The sequence below is a fragment of the Glandiceps talaboti genome, chromosome 2 (assembly GCF_964340395.1).
Source record: "Glandiceps talaboti chromosome 2, keGlaTala1.1, whole genome shotgun sequence".
Taxonomy (NCBI): Eukaryota; Metazoa; Hemichordata; class Enteropneusta; family Spengelidae; genus Glandiceps; species Glandiceps talaboti.
In genome coordinates, this window is record NC_135550.1 from 18,536,984 (window position 1) to 18,559,258 (window position 22,275).

Sequence of the window (22,275 nt, forward strand, 5' to 3'; positions counted from 1 at the left end):
CAAATGAAAGTACAAATGAAGGAATGAACAAATAAACAAACGAATGAATGAATGAATGAATGAATGAATGAATGAATGAATGAATGAATGAATGAATGAATGAATGAATGAATGAATGAATGGGTGAGGTGCAGGGATGGTTAGTTTTTGGTTAGTTGAAATTGATTTGCTGTATGAAACAACAATTTGGGCTAATTTAGTTGGAAGGGGGTGATGTTATGTGATAATAATAACTAGCATACCTATTTTCTGTATCTTAAAATCTTTTTAAAAAATCTATTATCATACAAAACATTATAAATTGCCATTTCGAAACCCACATATTTTCTGATCCTCTATTTGCACACACAAAAAAATATATCACCACCTTTTTAATCCAATTCACTATTACAGGGTATATATATATATATATATATATATATATATATATATATATATATATATATATATATATATATATATATATATATATATATATATATATATATATATATATATATATATATATATATATATATATATATATATATATATATATATTTACTGACTTTCTATCAATCAACGACTTAAGGGTTAAAATTCTCTAAAGATGATAACAAAATGAACTCCAAACACCACACTCACATACTTTGAGTGTTTTTCCTCAAATTTGAGCAAATTTCAAATCACACCATATAGTCATTGATTGAATAAAGCTCACCTTTGTTGTAATTTACATTTCTACAGCATGTGATTAATCAATAACTTGAATAACAGCTGTGTAATAAGAATAGTCATCCAAATCTTGATTAGACTGAGTTGTACAGTTGGAGGACTTTTCATAAATCATGTCGATTTCAAGTATCAAAAGGTGTTAAAACTATCAACTGACTGTATAACCATTATACTCTATACTTGATGATGGCCATTTGTGACCTGAATTGTTTACATACATGAAACAAATATAATATAAAAGTGCTCTTTTTTTGTCAACAAAAGCCTACTACATTATTTCAGACTGGTGGCGAGTGGGCCGAGGTTTCACACTTGACGACTACATTGTATACAGCGCCCTCTATGGTCACTTTTCGAACTTTTGTTTTTATTTCAATTGGCATACCACTAATCAGGCTGTTAATTTTTCATTATTTATTCCCAATGAACATTTCAGTTGAATCAATAATTCTAAGCTCATGCTAAGCGATGAAAGACATTTCAGGCATTATATCTAGAAGACCAGTGGCTTGTTGAAAATGAATGAACTAAGTTGATTGACATCATAAAAGACCTTCAAAAACATATGGTATGCAAAAATTACCGTATGTTCAACAACATTAAATGATTTGTCATTCTTATTTCCACTCATGAAAACGAAGGTCATCTGAAAAGTCCTTAAGGTTTGAATTCTAGTCACAAGAGTTTATTACAATTTAAGTCATGGTTTGTATTTGTTTTAAGGGATATAGGGGATGGTTGGAATCATGAATTTCATGGTGAAAATTTGCCATATTTCTAATGATAAATTGTGGGTACCATATTGAAGGAAAGGATAAATATTTAAGAGCCTGATACAAATATTAAAGACCGACAGACAAATTAAGCACTGCCATTCAAAAGATGGAATATTATTATATCAAATGTAGATAATGTAGCCTAAAGATACAACAGTGGCAGACGGGGGGGCTTTTACCAAGCTAACACAGACACAAAGTAGAACCATCATTGTAACATGCTGATATAATCCATCAATGGACATTAATGTAATGACTTTCAGATGAGGGCAGTGTACATGTCTAGTGTTAGTGCTGGTACATTCAACTGCATTTCTAACTTACTTGTTCCTCCAGTATGTATAGTATTAACTAAAAATTCCTACTCACAGTCAAAAAATGTTACGGAAGCAAACCCCAAATTTTCACTGACATTTTTGTCAGCATTGTCAGGGGTGCACTACAAAATTACAAAGAATTTTTTTGAGTCTGTGAGTAGAAATTTTCATTACTAATGTATGAACCCAGAGTCCATGAATGTTCATTCTCGCTTTTTAAAAACATAATTTATCTTTGCATGTTTATTGGTTTTCTTAACAAAATTTCCCTATCTTGATTACAGGATAACTGTATCCACATAGCTAAGGTGTTGCTATCACCTATTTGTGTTGTATACCATATGTCACTAACAACAATATTGTACCAGGGTTACCTGTCCAATAAATGTATTCTACAAGGTGTGGAAATCTATGCAAGCAGATTTTACCAAAACCTATCCCTACTCCTGTGAAAACACTATCCCTACCCCAATGAAAACATTATCCCCATCCCAGTGAAAACACTATCTCCACCCAATGAAAACATCCCCATCCCAGTGAAAACATTACCCCATCCGTGACAGTATCCCACCCAGTTAAAACACAATCCCACCCCAGTGAAAACACCATCTCCACCCCAGTGAAAACTCTATCCCCATCCTAGTGAAATACTATCCGAACCCCAATGAAAACACTATCTCCACCCCAGTGAAAACTCTATCCCCATCCTAGTGAAATACTATCCGAACCCCAATGAAAACACTATCTCCACCCAAGTGAAAACACTATCCCCACCCCAGTGAAAACACTATCCCCCACCCAATGAAAACATCCCCATCCCAGTGAAAGCACTATTCCCACTCAATGAAAACACTATCTCCACCCAATGAAAACACAATCCCACCCCAGTGAAAACACCATCTCCACCCCAGTGAAAACTCTATACCCATCCTAGTGAAATACTATCCGAACCCCAATGAAAACACTATCTCCACCCCAGTGAAAACTCTATCCCCATCCTAGTGAAATACTATCAAAACCCCAATGAAAACACTATATGTATAGTTGTGTTGTGACACCTTGTAACTTGTAAATCTGTCATTACAAATGTAGATGGAACATAGAGCAAAATAATTTAAATGGCAACTAATAATGACCTCAGTTTTGGTTAGCAAAAAAGCTTCTCTGTGCAATCATCTCTAAAGTGCACTGCTGTGTCAACTCAGATTCACTTCTAAATAATTGTCAGAGTGTTTGTTTGTTTGTTTGTTTACTCAAACTTTAACCAAAAATGGGATGGTAGCCTTGGTTATGGACAGCACCACTTGCAGAAATAACACATTCTATTCAAATTGACAAGTTTGAACTTGTATTAGGCACTGTATTATGTATACTGTATATACATTTTGTAAATACTCACCTATTCTGGAAAGACCGTCCAACATTTAGCCTCAAATGTGCTGGATTGTACTATGCTATAGGGTATTCTGGTCTGGTACTCCACACTGTATTGTAACAACTCTTAATTAAATCAGACAATATGCTAGTTATAAAAAAGATACAAGATTATACAGTTTGACTGCAAGGAGTGAGTAGAGTTCAGAAGCACGTTTCCCACTTGAAATGCAGGCCAGAAGAGTTAGGAAATACAGAATATATCTTAAAATAGTCAATTTAAAGAATTTTACAGTTTGGACTTGATAGCATTATGAGGAAGTATATATTAATAGAAACGTACAAACCTCTCTAAATCTTGTAAATACAAACTTACAAACTTCTCTAAGTCCTTTAACTTTCATTGATTAAATTTACATACTGACACTGATATGTCTGCCCCTCATTTTCTATAAAGGGCGTCTTCACACAACTCTTTTTCTGCAAATAACAGCAAAGTTGATAACCACAATATGGCATACTTCCCAGGCTGTCAGTATAAGTCTCCTTGCCAATCCATATTAACAATTACCTGTCCTTTATACAATCCAACTTTTACAATATTTCTCAATAAAACAACACAATATGTTTTTAAGTTTTTCCATTTTTTTATTATATACAGCCTCCCCTAAATTCCATATTTATGTTCGAGTGCTGCATATCACAAGATTACCATCCTGACATCCAAACATACAAAAAATTGTACTCAAAGTCCAAAACAACTCTTACACCCAATCGGAAAAATAAGTCCTACATCAGTCCAATGTAAACCATTACATTCACCATGAAGGAAGTCGAGTTTACTTTAAAGTAAGCTCTAAAATGTTGAATTTATAGCCTTATCCAAAATGATTGATTTATTCCTTGATCAGTACACAAATCATATACCAGCACAGCAATATGTTGAGGGTGCAAATGTCAACGATAGAGAAGTTTAGATGTACATAGTTTAATGTGTTCTATACACGTAGCATCATTAGGCACGTGACTTGAAGGCAATGCATGCATTCTGCAGCAGTTGTTTGTACATGCAAAGAATTTTTTTTTTTCATTTTTCTTCTATTACATGTTATCATTTTGATATTAAAATTCAACAAAGCACCTGTAAATTAAATGTTGAATTTTTCTTTTGGGTGCTGTTCAGGAAAAATGTCTAAAATACCAACAAATTTTGAAAACAATGGTATGACTTTCACCTTGTGAAGAAAACATGTGAACGCAAGTTGTATTCTGACAAGTAGCTATAACTCTCTACACATTATTATGTGTATGCCTGCATGATTACACTCCTGTGTGCATACACATTCTAATATGCAGCTAAAGCTCTCTATTATCAGTTTTCATATAGAGGAGAAAGGCCAGTGAGGATGAACTCGAACACAGCATATGTTACAGACTACAGTGACATATAGCTGAGGAGGGGTCCAACAAAATGAAAGATATAAGATATAGCACCTTGTAAAACATCATACAATGCGTACTCTTAGCATCAACATTTCAAATTTAACAAACTGCATAAATGACTAATGTCTTGAGACTGAGAACTCTTGACATGACCGATATGTTGTCAGTTGTCAAAATGAAAAACTGTCCTGGTTATATGACACATTCGGATGAATGATGTACAATGAACTATAACACTGAATTCTAAAGTTATTGTGAGAATTGGACAGTCAAAATACGATAGTCACTTTGGAATGATAAATTTGAAACGACTGTGATGGTTTGTTTGATCTGTCTACTATTCATATTACCTCTATATGTAATTTGTCTGCAGTTGAGAGATAATAATGTCACAATTCTTGGTACCTGAAATGGAATTTTACAACCTAGGTGTGTCACAAAGAAACGGCCATTCGATTTCTTGGTCAACATAAAGACTTACACTCCACATGCACATGCATTACTATATATGTGTGTGTGAGAATGAGTTGACATTCTTGTTCTATTTTGACCCTCTAGCATGAGGTAGCACGTAATTGCAGGTACTGAGAATTGTTTCAAAATCACAGTTCCAAAGTAGCTATATTTCACTGTCTAATTTGATTAAGATTTCCATTAAGATTCAATGTGTGTATCTAATTCTCTTCTATTAAACTCCTCAACTCAACACCAAAACTACTTTACTTGTCCTTTTTTTCTTTCTAAACTTGTTATTGTATCATGATTCATGAGCTGAAGGTCTTGGAAATATGGAACAAAGTGATCTGATCTTCTCTTAACACCTTCTCTATCATGTATCAAACATGTGTTGATACATATCAATAGTTTAGAGCCTTAGGCCTGTTATTAACCAATATCTCCATTATGATTCTATGAGACTGTAATCATCAGAGGCTCTACAATCGGGTCTAATTCTTTTCATCAAATACTTCTTTCAAAGTCTTTGCTGCACCGTGAACAAAGTAGGTTAGAACCGAGAGATGTTTTTCTACAACTTTCCACTGTTTAGTTGCTGCAGGTTCTTCCAGCTGATCAATATCAAAGAGGGCATCGACCAATCCTGGGAAGGCATCACCAACATAGGTATCTTTGCTACTTGGAGCAAACACCACATGTCTGTGTAGTAAACATTCAGGTACTTGAAATTATTAAATTGTCTATCAAAAGTCACATTCACATACTATTATGTATACTGATGTGAGCTTATAAGATTATGAACTTGGGTGAAAATAATGTAAGAGAACCAAGTGATGTGTAAATGCTGGTATACCATACTCGGATATTTGCATAATTACTTGTGGTGCTTTCTTTGGCTGTACTTGGTTATCAAGTGAAAATGTAGCTGAAAATGCTATAAGAACTTGTGCAAATATCATAAGTAACTACACTAGCACTTATGTGTCATAGGATTCTACCTATGTTTATCCAAAACAACAAGTTTCATATCAAAAAATAGAAATGTGCATTCACTAGATTTTGTGTACATCAAACCATTGTGCACTCATTCTCTATTTGCATACTGGTGTGCAAAAATGTCAGTATTGCATTGCAGTGAAATACCGATAGCATACACACACACACTGATACAAGTATTCAACTGTACATAATCATGTATAACACTTTGATTAAATATCATTACAAAATACTCTTGTGGCTTTTTAGTTCAGTTGATGGCCGAAAATGGAATTTATTTCATGTTTAATTGTGATCCATCACCTGAGTTTATCATTCATTAGACATTACATGACTTTGAAAGGCTCATTAATTCTAGCCCCCTGCAAACCTTGAGTTTTGTTGTATTTGTGTTTTTAAATGTACAACTTTAATCTCCATTTGTGACTGTATGTTTTTAAAATAGTCTGCAAAATTGATCTGATATGAAAGTGAGGTATGTTTGGCAAAGTTGTCACAATTCGCTACCATAACAGTTTACTGCAAAAAGTGAAATTCTGTTGCACTTTTATCGGTTGACGACAGTAAAGTGTGAAATTTGATTGCACTGTTTCATAAATGTAATGCTGAACTTGGATTAAAATCACAAACATATCAAAAATTCATAAATTTGGCAAACATTCACCACAAACTTTGTCTTTAATAATTCAAAATAATTCATAATAATAAGTGTTATGAGATACCAGTGATCAAATATCTGACCCTACCTGTCTAGTAATCTGTCAGGCAATCCAATAGGGTCGACAAAAGATCTCTCCAAGTACATCAGTTTATCATTAATACCACGAACTTCAAAAGGACTGTATCAGTAAAAATGTGGAGAAAAGACGTGTGTCAGTCATAAGTAATAGATTCTACAAAGCTGATGGAAAGTTATCCAAAGAAGCACTAGAAACTTTTAAAACTTGTAACATTTCCTACAAAAATATCTCAAATCAAAGACAAACTGTACATCTTTGTATTTTCTCATTTACAGAAAAATCAAAACAAAATAAGTTAATAACCACTGTGATAAGAAGAATTAAAATGATTAACCTTTTAAAATACGTAGAGTTTTAGCACAAGGCCTAGAATTTTTGCAATGTTGTGGTGACTATTTGATTTGACCTATCACCTTTCAACTTACAGCTCACAACATTCCTAATGATACCAATACAGTGGCTCCCCATCCCATCATACTATCGCCACAACGGTGGCAGTTTTCAATGAGGCCGCAACTGTGATATTGAAATTCATATTTAACTTACTCATCTACATTTGATTCCACACTCTCAATGTAGGCATGGAAATCATTGGCAGCACTTTCAAATTCATCCAATGCATTGTAAAAATCATCTGTAAATGTAAACATGGTGAGAGGCATTACAATGTGTACTACTACATACTTAGCTTGAAGTCAATCTACACCAGTTATAGGTCAACCAGATAGCTGAAGTAATACCTCTATCACACATGACATTATACAGATACCCACCTTGAAGTCATTTTTACAAGAAATGTCACAAGAGGGCACCCCGCATGATGAAATATGAGGGATAAAATTACACAGCTGCATGCAGTACATAAAGTGGTCAACAAAATATGACTATTGAAACTAACTCCATGAATTCCTACAAACTATGATCTGAAACAAAGTTGGCAGAATGTTTGGGCTTGTCAAGGATGCCATCAACTTTTACTGTCAAACATTATGAAATGATTTTTTTCAAAGCAGGCCATAGTACTCACTATCATGGCTCTCACAAATGCAGTTGAATGATGCATTCGTTACAAGTAAATAATTATTCTCTAGGGTCAAGTTGGTTCTAAACAGTTAACTTACAGAAGTTCTCCATGACATGTAATACAATCAAACCAATGTGAAACAACTCGATTTTCCTAAAAGCAACTTTTACACTGATTTCTTTACTAAGAAATGCCCCAAACACCATATTTTTATAAAGTTTTACAGTGCAAATGTCAAGGTTTTTAAATTTATATCAAATTGCTTGAAATTTCATAAGATTCAATGGTGGAAATGTTGATGATATGAAAGGAACAACAATCCTTACAGGAGGAATTCAATTCATAAAAAGGTTTGCTGTCCTCACCAAATTTGATATTACGTTCATTCATTTCATCTTCATAACTGTCTTTTATACCATCCATAGATTGCTTCATTTTCTTGCCATAGTCTTCACAATTGAAGGGCAGGAAGAGAGAATCTGCAAATGTTCTAGCCATCTCGCCCCACACTTGTGACACAACCAGGTGGTAGGTGAAGTCTGGATCCAGGGTATTTTCCATCAGATGGAACGTTTCATACATGGAGTGATATAATGGATAGCTAGAAATCCCTAGAGCCTGAAAATCAGAAAACAATAGTCATACGGTGTTATTTTAATAGTGAATTGTTGTTTATAGTCATAACATAGATCTATAGATGATACACCTATTGCATAGTCACTGATTTCATACCTACCTGATCATAGTCATAACGTAGATCCATAGATGACACACCCAATGTATTCATAAATGGTGCATAGTCACTTCCAGAGCCAAGATTACCAATACTGTTTATAGCAAAAAGATGACAAAATATAATTTACAAAGATTTTACCAGACATTCAAGAAAGTTCATGGCATAGACACCACACTTGTTTACCTATCATGCACTTCCTAAAGTCAAGTCTTTGTTGAACACATAGTCCTAAACATTTTTTCTGACCAGGTCTGCTTGAAATTGGCCAATCCATCTCAGCAGTGTACATAGAGACTATGATAATTAATATTTTTGGCCTTGAAGGTATAGGTCAAAGTCAAAGGTCAAGGTCTCATTAGAAAGACTTTTAAATGAGGTCACTATCTATATAAGCTTCCATAGTCAGTGGGCAAAATATGAAGTTTTACAACACTCTATGCCTATTTGATCTGAAGATGAAGGTCAAGGTCAAAGTATCATATTAGAAAACTTGTTAATGATAACATGGGTGTCTAAACATGAATACGGTAGCTATCTACTAAGCTTGCGATGTAAAGGGCAAAATGTTACTTTTTACAACAAATATGGCCACTATTCAACAATTACTGAAAAGGACATGAAACAAAGTAATGTACATATGCAGACTATTAGCACCTGACATTTGCTAAAGGTTTGGTTGGAATTAACCTATGCATGTTTAAGATACAGGTTGAAATGCACACATGGACACACAGGACCAAACATAATAGCCTCGGACTTTGTCCATTTGAGGCTTGGTATATATTAATGTCTGACATTGTGTTATAATTCAAAACTTGAACTTCATATAAAACATCAACACATACTGTGTTTCAAATGTAACACAGTACAATGCTTATAGCAAAATACTCACTATGGTACTGCTTCACCTTCTTTGGGCACTTTTTCCAACCAATTCTGATAAACTGTTTTGGTCATGTCATTTGGATCTTTGATCTGAATACAATATAAGACATATTTAATTTTAGTTATGTTACAATTAATTGAAAATAATGGAAGTGTGTGTGTGTGTGTGTGTGTGTGTGTGTGTGTGTGTGTGTGTGTGTGTGTGTGTGTGTGTGTGTGTGTGTGTGTGTGTTGTGTGTTGTGTGTTGTGTGTGTGTGTGTCATGTGCGGCTGAGGTTGTGTGTGAGGGGTGCTGTATTTGTGTGTCATGTTGGGTTGTGGTTGTGTGTGAGGGGGGTGGCTGTATGTATGTATGATGTGGGGTTGAGGTGGTGAGGGTGTATCAAGTGGGGTTGAGGTGTGTGTGTTGGGGAGGTGGCTTTTGGTGTGCATGTTTGTGTCATGTGGGGTTGAGGTTGTATGCATGTGTGGAGGCTATATATGTGTGTGTCATGTGGGTTGAGTGCGTGTCACAGCATTGAGGGTATGTGTGTGTATGTGTGGGAAGAGGTGGCTGTATGTGTTTTGGTTGGCTTATATATTTTCAGTCTCAATCAAAGACTTACCTTCTTGGTAACATCGTAGATAACCTGGTATAAGCTTGGTGATGACTTGGCTCTAAACGCATGGTTTCCTTGTACAGAAATATCCACATTTAGGTATACCACTGCTTTCTTACTCAGGGTTTTCATGTTTTCCTAAATTAAAAATTATACAAATCACTCTCACAGAGAAATGAGTATTCCACTAAACTTAAGGGGTACATGTAGAATGAGACTTGAATACTTCAACCCATTCAGTAAGTTAAGGGGTAGATGTAGAAAGAGACTTGAATACCTCAACCCATTCAGTAAGTTAAGGGGTAGATGTAGAAAGAGACTTGCATACCTCAACCCATTCAGTAAGTTAAGGGGTACATGTAGAAAGAGACTTGAATACCTCAACCCATTCAGTAAGTTAAGGGGTACAAATAGAATGAGACTCAAATACCTCAACCCATTCAGTAAGTTAAGGGGTACAAATAGAATGAGACTCAAATACCTCAACCCATTCAGTAAGTTAAGGGGTACAAATAGAATGAGACTCAAATACCTCAACCCATTCAGTAAGTTAAGGGGTACAAATAGAATGAGACTCAAATACCTCAACCCATTCAGTAAGTTAAGGGGTACAAATAGAATGAGACTCAAATACCTCAACCCATTCAGTAAGTTAAGGGGTACAAATAGAATGAGACTCAAATACCTCAACCCATTCAGTGGATCCTATCAGACCATATTCCTCTGCACCCCAACTGCAGAATACAATTGTACGTCTTGGTCGCCAGTCTGAAAAATCACAGACGATTGATAGTGATTTGTTATTTATATAACTTTTAATAAACATTTTAATTCATTATTGTTTTATTCAGCCTTTACTACTACAACATGGTAATAAGTTGAACACACTCCCCACTATTTTCTAAAAGTACATGGTCTGATGTCATAGCCTTTCTGACTTTGCCATCTACTATAAATATGATACACAACTTGTCAAATTTGTAATCTCTGTGAAGTGGGAATACTCGAATATCACATACATCTAGAATAAACAATGACCTTTTGGTAATTTTGAGTGGGACAGCTATAAACACAAACATGCCACTATAACATCAGTATATCATGAAACACCTTTCTCAATCTCTGTTTGTCTTCCTATCCATTACTGATAAGACTTTGGCAGCAAGGGGTTCAATGGTTATCACCCACTGTATAAACTTTAAAACTTGTCAAGATTACCAGTATAGGATTGTTAATCTTTATACATGTCAAACTCTGTGTCAACATTTTTAACAGCTAAAAGTATAAGATTTCAGCAGTAAGGAGTTGGTTATCACCCACTGCACAAACTTTAACATTTTTCAAGATTTATACCACTGGTAGAGGATTGCTAATCCTGTGTATCACAGTGTCAGATCACTGTGTCAACATTTCAACAACTAAAGGGTATAAATACCCAATACAGTGTAAAACCAAACATGCTCAGCTTAACACTAGACCTTTACAACTCTACACTTATGGTAATATGCCAAATTCTGACAGACTTCTGATGATTAATTGACAACAACATTCATCATTTTATCCAGACAGATTGTACAACGCTGGAAGAAAAGACCCAAAGAAATGCAGACACTCACTATGTTTGGTGATCAGTTCTTGAAATGCTCTGGCCAGCTCCAACATACAAGCTGTTCCACTGGATGGATCCACAGAACCAAACACCCAGGCATCACGATGATTGCCTATTATCACATAACGATCTGTCAATCATGTAAAGATTGGAGAATATGTTAGTGATCTTAGAGCGACTCGTAGTGACAAGAGTCCCTTAGGTCACTCATATTTTCCTTGGCTGAACGAAGAAAAATATTGGGGAATGATATCTGTAGCCATTATTTCTGTATCAATGAATGAAATGGTACTACTATTAACAATTACACACAATACACAACATTATAGGGTTAGGGTATCGGTTGATTTCAACATGGAAGTATAACCCACACAGTTCCATGTTTTAGACTACCTATAATGTATCAGTTTTAGGGTGTTATGATGAGACTCAAATACAGAACGGTTTACTCCTTACCTGGTTCTAGACTACCTTTAATATAGCCTACAGTAGTGTAGGTATAGTTCCTCTGATTCTTGTTATTCACTTCCAGTTTCACAGTTCTATCAAGGAAATGAGAAATTACAAGTCACCTTATATAGCTTGACAAAGTTCTAAGCACTTTGATTGACAATTTATCAATTAAGTCATTCTGTCAGATCATATTGACTGTAAGTCAATATAATAAATAATTAATTAATTTTTGAAAACAGAACTATAACTTCATAAACACTGTATACCTGTTATCCTTCATGTCAGGTCCAATATTGTAGGTTATATCCAAATTTCCTTGCCAACTATTAGGGGCTTTCACTCCATCCATTTGTCTGTTATCAAAGAAATGTGGTTTGAAATGAACTTTAACATAGACAAACCAAAATAAAACTTCCTGTGTGGATGATTCAACAGGACAGACAGACAGACAGACAGACAGACAGACAGACAGACACAGACATACAGACAGACGGACGGACGGACGGACATATGTACGTACAGAAAGACACAGACAGACACAGACATACAGACAGACGGACGGACGGATGGACATATGTACGTACAGAAAGACAGACAGACAGACAGACAGACAGACAGACAAACAAACAGACAGACAGACAGACAGACAGACACACACACACACAGACAGACACACACAGACAGACAGTGCAAAATCTAACAATTTTATAAAAACCAGTAATACCTACTAGATGTTTTTAGGCAAATGTGAGCGACTATTATGGGGATTTGTTTGAACAGAATGACTATTGACAAAACCTTAATTCATGTGACATTGACTTTCTGGCTGCAAAAAGACAAATTTGGAGAAAATATAATAATCATTGTATCTGTGCAAGTGACATAAAATTGTTATGACTGACAATTTTCAATAGTTTCAATCATATTTCAAGCACTGCAGCATTTCTTTGTTCAAACACATTCAATGTGACTTGCACATGATTCATACACTGAAATGAATTCTAATAATGTGCAAATATTTTTAGTGATATTATATATGCCAATATTTCTCTTCATATTTTCAGGCATTGAATAATTATGATTTCATATTTTTCTAACTTTAATAATGTGGAACTAAATCATGCCCTAGTATGGGAGTACAATCACCAAGGTGACTGCCACCAACAGATACAGATATGGCCCTGACTCAGTATTTTAGAATAGCAGCTGGCCCTGAACTAGAATAACAATTGTTACATATACAAAGAGTGAGGGCCACAATAGTTGAGTACTGTTTCATTTCACAGTTTTATTAGAAAAGTTGGTGGCATTCTCATCAGTGAAAGCATTCTCCTAACTTAAACTTGAAATAAACTGTAGAAACAGCATAAGAACTCACTTTAGTAGTTGCATTGCATCATCATATCCAATTGGATGTACTGGGATATGTGGTAAGCCTGTTATGCTTTCTTCATCCTCTCGGAAAGCACTATCTATTAATTTAAAACCGGAGTGACAAATTAAAAAAAAGAAGTAGTGTTGATGACATTTGAAACACAAATTCATATAGTATGCAATTTTTTTTAGAGGGTTGACATTATAAATCGAAAATCAATAGGACAATATAATGTAGAATTGAGTTTGGACTTCCTCCAACCACGAGCAGGACTAGACTGTAAGCTGTGGCACCTTGTATGTTGATTTGCCGGTATCGTAGTCTTAAGCATATACTTAAAGGCCAGAGATGCAATCCTATTTTCTCACATTACTAACTGTAATCTTATCAGTGGAACATACAAGATTATTCTTTTGTTACCGACCAACTTCTTTCATATTTATGATAATTTTTTATTATTTTGTTATTAAAAGCCCACTTACAAAAAGGATTAAAATTTACGTGTGAAAAACAGTTGTCTGAAAAACTATAGAAAAATGGTGGTCCAAAACAAAACAATAATCCCATTGGATCCTTACAGCTCCATTGATAAGATAACACGTATGCAAGAACCTGGGATTGAAACCCTGGCCTTTTAAAGGTGAACAAAGGTGAGGCTGATTTTGTCGTAACTGCATTCCTTTCAACTTAAGGAACCAAGCCATATCATTTTCACCAATCCTACATTATATGACCCTCTCTAATATAGGGTTATACTAATAGGCAAAACTGGCTTAAAAGATGCCTGCTTTATACTTTGGCAAGGCTTTTATGGGAAATAAGCAGAGTTTTGAGATTCTCCTCTGTTCCAACAGCTGGCCTCAGCATCATGTAGCCAATGTTTCACGAGGTGTGAAGCACCTACCTTTTTTTTTGTTTATTTCCCATAATGCCTTGTCCCAATGTCCAATAGACCTTTTCTAAGCCAGATCTGCCAATCTTTAATAAGATCAAATTAGCCGTTCTCTTATTCCCCTTAATAGTAAACAATGTTCCCTAAGCAGTAAAGTATGGGAATGCAAAGGAACAGAAGACAGAATATCTATACCCTTTGCACTATAATCACATGAAATATAAAATGTTAATAATTTACCAAGGGAAGGGTAGGCAGGAGTTAGAGGATCTCCATTTGACAACCACAATGTTCCGCGTTGTACACCAGTTCCTGGTAGCCACCATTCCTTTGGATATACTTCAGTTGTGTCCTCAGTTGCGTAGTCTTTAGGATCCGAGTATAGTATCAAACCTGCAGCTCCAAATATCTCTGCATGATGAGCCTAAGAAAAATAGCACCAATGGAGTTGTAGCAAAACTGTATCTCTTATTTTTTTCCAAATGTTTATCTGCATTTACACACTGATCCAGTTCTGTTGTTACCTATATGCAATGTACACTATCATTTGACTGGTGCTAGGGGCGGTATCTTAGTTACTGAGTGACTATGTCTCAATATTTTCTGAAAGTTTATCCACATGCCTATTTATCCCTGTTGCTATCTTTGCAATATAATTTATTCCCCCCCCCCCCCCCCCTTTGCCCACTGGTCATATTGCTCCCTTGACCTTGACGGCAATTGCTCAGACAGTTTTATACACACACACACACACACACACACACACACACACACACACACACAGATTAGGTGCCTTAAAAATCTCCTTTACTATTATTACAATATATTCCCTTGACCCAGTAAAAGAGAACAACCATGTCAGGTACCTGTACATAGTCGTGACATGGTTGTACATTTAGTAAGGCAAGGGTAAACATACTCCCCCAATACTTGTTCTTTGAGAGCATGTGAGAGTGACAATTTCCTGTATAAGATACAGTACCCCACAAAATTCTCTCAGATTTGCATCTTGGGATATTTGCTTACTTAATACTCTCCTGTATCAGCAATATTTCTGAATGTTTTAAACATCAAAATTATTATTTGAATACATACATTGCATGTGATCAGATTGCCAAGAAACAGTGAGTTGAAACTGCAGGTTCTTTATTCATTGTTTAGAGGCGGTCACTTCATGCACTTTATCATTTGTAAATGAGTGTGTACAGATAGAAGTAGCCGAAAATGATTTATTACATTATGGCACTTTATCAGATTCACAGGAATTTTTACAAGAAGTACAATATTTGATCAAGAACTGGTTTTAAAAAATGTAAAAACAACTGCTACATTCTATTTACTTTTGTAGGGCTGTAAAAAAAATAATTGTTGACAAGTTAAACAAACAGGTATGTATGGTACTTGGCAATGTTTAGACTGTAGTATAAACTGTCATTGGTTCCGGGCTTATCAGCCTGCTAAAATATAAGGATAGAAAGGCGGAGGTAAAGGAGATGCAGAGAAATATGAAGATATCTTCGTATTGCACCCAAATTTAAAATTAGCTCACCAAAGCTTTTGCCAGGTATCCACCAACTGAGACTGAACTTTTGCAGAGATGAACTTTCATCATACTAATAAAGAAGATGACTTTTGAATTTAAAAAAAAAAAAAAATTGAACCTACCGACCGACCCATAGTTGCCATGAAAAAGTAATGAGACACATAAAAAAACATAGGTTCACCCTAATTATCATCGGTAATTCTATTTAATACCATAAATATTCTTACCTTGTCTCCTCTGAAGATCTTCCCATACCTGGCAATCACTATCTTACCAGTCACATCTACACTTAGATTTCTTTCAAGGAATTGGAAATCTTCTATTCTTGCATAATTCACATAGACAAGTTGTCCCTACAATAAATGGAACAACTGAATGTACTCTGCATTGGCAATCAAAATCAAAGAAGTTGAGAAGTAATTTTGTACATCCCAAAAAATGACTTCTGGATACCAACAATTGTTGTTTTTTTGTGCAAAAAAAGCCACCAATAGCACTGTAGCACAACTGTACAGCTTATTTTCATTTTCAAAATGTTTATATCCACATGCCTACCCAGTAATTTTTTTTTTTTACCAAAAATCACATATTTGACCCAAATCACACACCTGTGGTGTGATCATTTTCATGTGTACAATTCCCATTTACACATTCTGAGTACTGTCCCCACCTAAATGCTAGGGCAATCAGTCAAACAGTTTTTGACACAGACACAGACACAGACACAGACACAGACACAGACACAGACACAGACACAGACACAGACAGACACAGACACAGACACAGACACAGACAGACATAGCCACAGACACATAGACAGGAGACAGACAGAGACAGAGACAGAGACACAAACAGAGACAGATACAGATACAGATACAGATACAGATACAGATACAGAGACAGAGACAGATACAGATACAGATACAGGTACAGATACAGACACAGATACAGACACATTTTTTTTATCATGCCTATTGCACAACTGAACCACAGTTCAGTTGTGCTAAAACATACCCACATTTCATCATTGGCCTGTATAACACACTATTGCATTGAACCATGTGTGAATGGAGTCACACAAATACACATTTTACATGGTCATAGCACTACTGAACTTGTGACAAGGTCAGTTGTGATAAAAATAGGTTGCAAGGTGGGTTTGACACATATATAGAACTGACATAGCACTTTCTGTAATTTTTATGTATTCTGTATGGTACTTACCATATGTATACATCATTTTTATAACTATTTTCTGCACCTTACCCAATCAAGTACTGTCTTTGATGTACTGTTTGGCCTTTTCTGAGTGTGGTCTACTTTTCCTTTATTTTTGTGCTTAACTTGTTTTGGGCCCCTAGGTAGATTAGGCTGGTCCTAACAGGGTTACCCGTTTGTTGATGTGTATTTTAAAGCTTTTTGATAATAAAAGTCATTATCATTATTATTATAACCAAAATTTCTTTTATATTCAATGAAAAAAAAAAGAACTAACCTTAACAGTGCCATTTGCTGCATATGCATTGAACGGTGGTACAATATCAGTTCTGTTTTCTATATCAGTCAAAGGTTTTTCATAGGCTTTGGACGTAAACTCTACATCACCATTTGAACTTAAAAGATATGCCTAGAGGAGGTAAAAATACACATACACATACATATATGTACCAGTGATTACTTGCATTGGTAGATGCGTATATCATGCCATCAGTCGTTGCAGTACTGTGAACTTCCAAAGCATTATTGTTTCCCTGTACCAGAACAAGCTGAAGGCACATCTCAAAGTTACAATAAACCAGCAGTATTCATATCAAGTTTAACATTTTTAAATAATACTCTTTCTTTCTTTCAATTTTTTTTTAAACATAAGCTTATTAGTACACAGTAGATATGACCATTCTAGCATTTAATCAATTTGTAAACAATGTTGTCAGCTGTTAAAAATAGCAGTGAATGATTGATATCTAGATGATGTTTTTATGGCATCTATATTGACACTGCAGCCATTGAATGATTTACTTGCTTTGCACTGATATTATTGTTTACAGATTGATTACAATAATCTAGTGGGCTCCCCAGTCCCCATCTGACCCCATTCAAAGTCAAGATTTAAATTAAATTGATTTAATTCACAACAAAGCCACTTTCTGTCAACACTAAAAATTGAAAGATGGATTTGATTCGAATTACAATAGCACATCTGTGCCTACATATGTGGTGTTGTTATAATACACCAGTAACAGTTAAAGACAATCATGAATGTGTACCATTCTATCAGTAAACAGAGTTAGGGGATCCAGGGCTCATGATGTGGTGTATATACTTTTTAGTTACTGACACTAATATTACACTGTACAGTGCTTTATATGAACAAGCAAATGCATCAGTGTTTTTTTTTTTTGCAGGCTGTATGAAGACGATTGTGGCTGGCTGCATTTTACTTGGGTGTAGACTGAAACTGTGAAAGAATCATGGTTGTTGGTGCTCTAAAGTTTGTCTGCTGAAATTAGTAGTGTACAAATCTTAAAATCTACGGTGTTATAGATTGTACTTATTCATGCAAGAAGTAATATCATAACATAATTCTTGCAGAGCAACTAACACTTAAAACTGATGTAGGTTTGTACTCACATGATTGGTGTTGTTGAGATCTGGATAGGATAATAGTACATCATATGGTATCACCTCTATGTGATCCAATCCATACTTAGTAAACTCATTTTTCACATAGTATGCATTGTCTCTATCAGCAGTGGTACCAGCAAGATGTGGTTTACTTGTCAAATACCTGTCACAAGTAGTAAGCCATTGTAAGTTGTGTTTGTGCATACATTTTGATATTATTTCCACTTGTCTCCCCCCCCCCCCCCCCCCCCGAGATATGAATCAGAATACAATAAAATATTGATAATATTGACATATGAAAGGGGTAAAATAACACAGGTTTCTAGGATCGCATAAGTCCATACACTGCGGTGTATATATAATGGTGATTTCAAAATATTTTGACTCATAGTTTGAGCATGGGCAGCCGCAATGCCAATGCTGTAGCACATCTTTGCGACTCTGATTGCTACATAGCGTATGATTGCTACATAGCGTGCGATTGCTACATAGCGTACGATTGCTATAGCAATTGTACACTATATAGCAATCGTACACTATGTATACATAGTGTATGATTGCTATATAGCCTGTACGATTGCTAAATAGCATATGATTGCTACATAGCTTACGACTGCTACATAGCATACGAGTGCTACATAGCATACAAGTATGTGCTACATAATGTACGAGTGCTATAGCATATGAGTGCTACATAGTATACAACTGCTACAGTGTACGATTGCTAGATAGCATACAATTGCTACATAGTGTACAATTGCTACATAGTGTACAATTGCTACAGTGTACGATTGCTACATAGCATACAATTCCTACATAGTGTACAATTGCTACATAGTGTACGATTGTTATATAGCATACGATTGATACATAGTGCACGACTGCTACATTGTGCACGATTGCTACATAGTGTATGATTGCTATATAGTGTACAATTGCTACATAGAAAACAAAAAAACAAAAGGAAAAATGTTGAGTAACGTACACAAAATAAAATATAAAAAAGTATTGTAAATAAAAACAAAGCTACAATTATTGCAGCTAGCTACATTGCACATAATGCATTACTACATACTAGCATATGATTACTATGCGTTTTTACGCATATTGTGTACAATTGCTACATCCATCCTATCATGCATGGGGATTTTTGCTCTTGTCATTCCCCTAGACCACACCTGGCATTTCGTTAGCAGCCATTTGTAGAAACCTTATATTAGGTCACAATTGACATTTATACACAGCAGGGAAAAAGTTGAAACCCACTAAAAATTTGCACCTAATTTCTGGCCAGGCTTCATTATAAAAGTAAATGTCTGCTAGCAAAATGCTTGGCATGGCAAGGGAATGTAGAAGCATGACTGTCATTTGCTACATAGTGTGTGATTCATATATGACTTACAAAGTTTGCATTCTAATACAATTACACGGAATTACCTCAAATGCTCCTCAATCTTACTCTTTTGCAAAATTTCTAATAATTTCTCTGTAATCCCTTCATCTTCCCCTTTCAATGCATCTGACCAACTCTTGTACGACTCTGGTGTCTCGGTGGAGTCTGACTTTGATGATGAAGGCGCTGCTAAGAAACCAATGAGTAGTCCAAGACCTAGCATAAGTAAGCCAAAAACACCACAAGCAATCCAATAGTAACGCATGGGATATCGTCCCGTTCCCATAGTAACAGTACTAGCACTTTCTTTGGGGTATTGAATAAGTTGGAGTTCTTGACAGAAACTGTTTGGTGGATGATCACCGTCAAGTCTTTCTTCCTCTGTGAGCAGGGGAACTCTGTCGCCGCTCTCATTCGGTGCTGAGAGTGGGAGTGGCGGTGATAAATCTTGGCTTTCCATCATTAGGTGATAATCAGACGCCATTGGTTTATGGCAGATTACAAGTTATATGGTACACCGTATAAGTGTTTGTTCAATATCAAGTGACTTGTGTCTATCAATATTGACTTTATATGTTACACATTTCCATTGGGTGGTAATCCGAGAAAAGGCGACGAGTTTCTTGTTGCATTAGTGTGGAGATTGTCAACAAATAACATTATAATGATTAATACCAATATCGTCGATTATCGATCGTGATCATCACATCAATCAAAGAAAATCCCCAAATGCAACAAATGACGGACCAACTTTCGAAAGTTATTCTATTTCAATCCAGTATCACAATAAAATTTGATAGGAAGAGAGAAAAAAATGTAAGTTTACCATATATTCTGAAGTCAATAATGAATTTCGATATATAAATCAAGCCCGCTGACGACAAGCGAAGTACCCGGAAGTAGCATTGTGAACGTTGACTTGTGGGAACAAAAGTGTGTCGCATGGGTCCACAGGGTGAAGGACAAATAATACACGGTGTATTACCATTAGTCGGATCAGTAGATGTTTACACTCACGGCATAATCATAATGCAAATAGTGAGTTTGTTCTAGCATGGAAGTATGGGTTCTACTTCCATGGTTCTAGCAAGCTATTAATTAATGCAAAGCTGATAAACTCAGATAAGACATTGATATCAGGTAGGAAATATAAAAAAACAGTGAGAGGAAACAGTATTTAAAACTTCATTTGAAATATACAGAAAATAATATTAAAATCCGGAAAATCGCGAGTACAAAACTGATTATTTGTCCTTTACCCTGGGATGGGTCATGTAGGGACCGATCAGTTTCTTCGACCTGCGGGGGCCGGGCACAGCACAGGGGCGTGTAATATTTCATAGATTGTTGTTTTCCAGGTCTACAGACTAAATATAACAACCTTTTGATTAATACATATATATTCCTACATGTAAGGAGAAGAGAGATTGATACATTTGTAGCAGCAAGATTCGTACGATATTTTCATAAGAAAACGGCATTCTAAGCAATAAGAAAACAACAATCTATGAAATATTACACGCCCCTGTGGGGCACAGGCACTTGTTTCAAAAAATTGACAAATTTATCCTGGCCAGCGATTTCTAATTAGTGCAATGGAACATAGGAAAACATGTTTAACCTGATGGAGAATTGTAAAAAAAAAATTCTCTCTTTCTTTCTTTTATTATTTCTTTGAAGTTATTAGTTGCTATTTTAACATGATATTTTGTATGTATTTGACTTCTATGTAAATGCTGCTCCTAATGTTTTTAGTGAGCCCCTGATATAAAAGGGATGCAGAAAAGAAAGAAAGAAAGAAAGAAAGAAAGAAATAGTGGATGCGGAAACTGACATCAGACAATACAAGTTTGTAATGTGTACTAGTCTAGACTATATACATAAAATCTGAATGATACATGTCAGCCTGGAATCTATGGGGAAGGGGGTTTTGAATTCATTATTTCCACATCACGAGTGGGGAAATCAAATTTTAAAATCCTCTATCCACCTGGATTCTAGGCTAGGTACATGACTGTATGTACCCACACAATGATACACGCATTATATGAACTCAAAATGACGTCATTTTTTTACCTTTAACCTGCTTATGATATTTTTTACATTCAAAACTTTTAAAATATTTTGATGAATAGATAATAATTCTTGAGATATAGTATGTAAGCTTTAAATATGACTTTTAAATGACGTATACTGGGTGCTTAGTATAGGCATTACTAGTATTAGCATTAAGCCTACCTACAGCCTTTTTACGGCACCGTCCAAGCCGCACCGCTGAGCTGAGAGGGGAAAACCCATACCAATAGCAATACATAGCATTTCGGT

The 22,275-nt window shown here is 35.4% G+C and overlaps 1 protein-coding gene across 1 annotated transcript; it reads right to left on the reverse strand.

Annotated features, from left to right (window-relative positions):
- Positions 1-3,828: 3,828 nt before the first annotated feature.
- LOC144450263 (N-acetylated-alpha-linked acidic dipeptidase 2-like) lies at positions 3,829-20,801 on the reverse strand. The gene is made up of 17 exons (XM_078140863.1): positions 19,995-20,801; positions 18,564-18,720; positions 17,428-17,559; positions 16,160-16,285; positions 14,630-14,813; positions 13,501-13,594; positions 12,389-12,475; positions 12,126-12,211; positions 11,677-11,799; positions 10,746-10,828; positions 10,067-10,198; positions 9,469-9,551; positions 8,577-8,667; positions 8,206-8,458; positions 7,363-7,450; positions 6,823-6,915; positions 3,829-5,779 (listed from the first exon to the last, which is right to left on the reverse strand). Exons 1-17 carry the CDS (start codon positions 20,432-20,434, stop codon positions 5,572-5,574), a joined length of 2,460 nt encoding a protein of 819 aa, XP_077996989.1. The 5' UTR covers positions 20,435-20,801; the 3' UTR covers positions 3,829-5,571.
- Between the last annotated feature and the right edge of the window lie 1,474 nt (positions 20,802-22,275).